The 4,356-nt window shown below is 44.7% G+C and overlaps 1 protein-coding gene across 1 annotated transcript in view; it reads left to right on the top strand.

The window, feature by feature from the left end:
* LOC115790494 (sodium channel subunit beta-4-like) overlaps positions 1–1,743 on the top strand; it is an 11,910-nt gene extending 10,167 nt beyond the window's left edge. The window contains exon 4 of the mRNA XM_030744295.1: positions 1,628–1,743. Coding sequence (XP_030600155.1) covers positions 1,628–1,743 — 116 coding nt within the window. The remainder of the gene's footprint in view (positions 1–1,627) is intronic.
* The last annotated feature ends 2,613 nt before the right edge of the window (positions 1,744–4,356 follow it).

Below are 4,356 nucleotides of genomic sequence, written 5' to 3'. Positions count from 1 at the left end.
CATTGTGCAGTGGGCCATGCATCTCGCGTTTGTCTGGCGGAGCTCATTAAAACGGTTAATAGATTGGCCCATTTAAAAGGTGAGAGGGAGCGGGCTGGCGCGAGGAAAGTGAAATAGAGACCCCATTAAACGGCCCTTGTTGTCCCGGAGCGGCGCTCTTTGCCTGCGCTCCGCTTGGTGCCAAAGCTCTGTATACAAATGTCCTATATCGCCTTCAGTAATGGCCTGGGTCAAGAATCATTGGGGCCCTAGGCAGAAGTTACCCCCTTCTGTTGTCTTCGTTAGTTAACTGTTGCTTTGAACTTTTTTTTTCTGACACAATAAATAACTCTAAAGCCAAATACCCTTTTCTTTCATCAAGTGGCATGCAAAATATGAAATTAGGGCCTACTATCACTTGAGTCAAAGAAAAAAAAAACAGACTTTAAATGAAGTAGAAAAGACAACAGCTCAGCAACATTCCTTTTTGAAATAAAAGAATTAGCTGGCGTTGTTGGCAGGGTAATTTATTTTTTAAAGTTTTTTCTTATATGTCTATGTATTTAAAGGCCTGCATGCAAGAGTCAAAACCTCTGACACACTGCTGATATTTTGAGCGTATTTAATTGTTTTAGGTGAAAGTTTGTGTGGAATATATAGACTTGTTTAAATGAGTGTAAAGATTTCCTGTTACATTTAGAAAGGCCACATCCTAATTCATAGTCACGGATGTTTAACAGTTAAATGCTCAGAGTACAAAAAATCTTTGAACAACCACAATGTTATCAGAAAACTGCTGTCAAACCTAGTGTGAAATATATCCCAGTCACATAAGTCGACGCACCCTCATATGTACGCAAGCGGCCTTTTTGGGTGTATCACTTGAGTTTTGCGGCATATGCATATCTGTCTGTGAATTTGTTGGTGGACTATGGGCTGTGGGAGGCGGTTTGACTGTGACCAGGACCTTCTCATCTATCAACGTCCCCATCTGTCTTGCATGACGACCCCCCCCCCCCCTCTTACGATAGGAGAAGCCCTCACCCGCCCACCCTCACCCCTCTTCAGAAAATAGCTCCTTTGGAAGGTCTCTGATGTTAATGAGTCGTCCAGGACTTAGGTTCGCAGCTGTAAACAGAGAGCTGACGAGGTTAGTGGTTTGTTTATATACTGTTGTCACCCACTTGAAGGATGGCCTCTGTCCCAAGCAAGTAGGGAGCTTCCAGGCCTCATCATGAGTCCCCTCTCAGGCCCTGACATAGTGGCCCTGTCACAAGGCGTTTCACTCCCATCTGTATCTCCCTCTTCTCCAACTGTAGTCCACACTTTCTTACATTACAGAACATCATGGATAAAAAGGAATTTCATAAAGCCGTGTTTGTATGCTGATGGTGGTGGTGTGTGTGTGTGTGTGTGTGTGTGTGTGTGGGGGGGGGGGTGTTTGTGGGTGGGTGCTGATGCAGCAACCCACACAGGGCAGTGTGGGAACACCAAGGGATGGATGGAGGGAGGGGGTGTGCAGCACCATCTCAAGCCTGGGAACCACTGTGTGTTTACCACAGGGAAACTGTACCAATGCAGAACAATGAGTGAGCCTTACCCCTTCTAAATAAAAAAGGCATTTCTGCTTTTCTTCTTCCCCCTAAAGGTCATGGAGTTAGAGATAGGGAGTCCACACAAAAGCCTCCAGTCTGTCGGCAGTCTGGTCTGGCCCAGTGCGGTGCCAAGACTGAGGTCATTATCAACAGAGCAGTCCCAAGCTAAGCATATTTTTATAGATTGTGTGTGTATGTATGTATGTGTGTTTGCTTGGAAGGGAGGTGAACATGTGTATGTGCTTATTTGGTCAGGCTGCGTGCACGAGCGACTCTTGGCTTTCATGCGCAAAACAAAGGCAGTGTGCAGAGTGCACAGCGCAGTTGTCAAATGTGAGACGTGCTGCAATTTTCTCATCACAAATGAGTCTGAGATAAATGGCATTTTGCTGCGCTGAAAAGTTTACCCAGGCATCAAACTGATTTGTGTGTCGTTATGATGTCTGAGGAGATATAACGTCAACAGACTGCTGATGTTGCAGTTCACCCAGGCTATTAATGAGGCGGTGTGAAATTAGCACGCCTTGGCATGCTTTGAGGAGAGATGTTTGTTAGCTAATTAAAGAAACTCAATCATTTTATATGCGCCAATCAATTACCTGGAGCAGGTGGTAGAAACAGGGCCCGACACTCTGTCCTTATGTCTCACATCAGCTAACTACCCTAACTCACTTTACTACATTGTTGAGTGCTTTTATGGCTGGGGAGGCTAAACACTTGATATGACTTTATGCTAGCTGCCAGTATACATGTGCAGGACTGCACTGTGGTCAGTTTTGATTTTTTTTTTTTGAAGATGTCTGACCAATGATGTCTGACTTTATTCATTTTTGTACATGTTGTGAGTACAGAACACAGATTTATCAATTTTATTCCAGTAGCCTGCATTTTAATGATCCCTATGCTCATTTTGTATAGCGCCAAGCCCCTCTTGAGACAATGATACATAGCTTTGTACTGACAGGTGTTCATGACATTGCTTGTGGACATGGCTGTGCTGTAAAGTTGATAGAGAGAACAGTGCTTACACACTGGAGGGAGCACATAGCTATAAACAGGAATTACCCAACAATCGTTTTGTGAATGTGTTGATAACAGTGTGTTCCAGCACTGCTCGGGGATCTCCCCTGGGTGGAGCAGGGCTGGCCCAATGGAAGGAACGTTTCTGATTACCAGAGGGCAAAACAGGGCATTGGGTCTTGTGCTGAGACAAGACCGGACAGCCCCGATACAGTCAGATGTGTACATGCATGTGTTTGTGCGTTATGTCTATGTGATTCCTGTATATATTTTATCTATGCTACAGCATCACCCCACCCCCCCCCCCCCCCCCCCCCCCCCCCCCCCCCACACACACACACACACACACACACCCCAATCCCCTCCCACCCTCTTGCACCTTGAGGCTCATTAAGCAGTGACCTCTCACCTTTTCAGGACGGGAAAGATGAGGGGAGGAGATGTGATCAAAGCTGGGCCCTTCCTGATGAAGGTTGGACTGCAACACAGTCACCTGATTGGATCTGATAGCAGCTGCTTTGCCTGTGTAGAGTGCTGAAATAGTGACGGTTACAGCGGAAGACATGAGGACGAAAGTCATGACAAGCTCTGAAATGACTATTAACTTGCAGGGACACTGCAGGGTGATGAGTTTATGAAGTTTATAAAACACATTTATTCTCATTTTGGGCTATAGAGTACTTTAAATTTATACAGCAGACTGCAAAATAATTTCAGACTGTGAGTATTTTTTATTTACTTATATTTATTTATTTGTTTATTTTTATTCTAGGTGAACCAGATTTCTTTGCTACATTGCCTCTCACAGCTCCTTTTTTTCCCCTTAGACATCACACACTTCTCAGGTTAACTGCTCTATCGTTACTGCTGCATGCCTCATTAGTGTTCATCTCCGCATCCAATCCCTTATCTGAAAAGGAAAGTCCATGTCCCTGTCCTTGGAGGTCTGTCTTGATGATTTCTCCAGTGTGTATGTGTGTGTCTGTATAAATTGTGCACTTTATGTGTGTGCACCACTGTTGCTGGTCAGTCAGGGTCAAAGCAGAGAAAAGAATGTGGCTGTGGAAAAGAATGCAGGGCTGATTAGCGCTGCTTACCTGTAAGTGAACTGGACGTGCCGGCATGTGATGAGACCGAGGAAACAAGGGAACAATAGGACAGTAGAGATTCCTTTCCACGCCACATTCCAGCGATCCAGCAGCCCGGGCCCCCCGCTTGGAGCTTTGATGAACCCTTCTCACAGCTTCCTGGGATTGTCGCTCCTCCACAAACACAAAAACACAAAAGTGACCGGTGAGTGGGGCCAGGGAAGAGAGAGAACACGGCCCTCCTCAGGATGTCCTGTTTTGATTAGCGTTAGCATCCTAAAAGCACCATAGAAATATTTTTCTAACACGGAGAAGAGCTTAGTGGTGACACATCCACTTCTTTCCATTCTGTGACCTCCAAGGTCAGATACACTACAATGAGCCAGGAATCAAAGAGGTGTTCCTCACATAGTGATTTGACTGGGAAATCATGTGCGGAAAACAAGGCGATAAAGTGATGGGGAGAGATTTCAGGGTCTGTCAACAGGTGTCAAGAGTTTGTTAGGCCAATGCTTTTTACAGTTTTCCAAGAAATACCTTATAAGGTCTGGAATTATTAAGTTGATAGTATAAAAGTTGTGTTTCAAATTTAAAATACATAAATAAATGAGGATCTAATTGTGATCAAACTCACAATTCATTGCCTCCATAATCAATTTATAACTACTGTGACA

Source organism: Archocentrus centrarchus, chromosome 13, assembly GCF_007364275.1.
Source record: "Archocentrus centrarchus isolate MPI-CPG fArcCen1 chromosome 13, fArcCen1, whole genome shotgun sequence".
Classification (NCBI taxonomy): Eukaryota; Metazoa; Chordata; class Actinopteri; order Cichliformes; family Cichlidae; genus Archocentrus; species Archocentrus centrarchus.
Note: the sequence above shows the minus strand (reverse complement) of the source record. Positions and strands in the feature narration are given on the sequence as shown.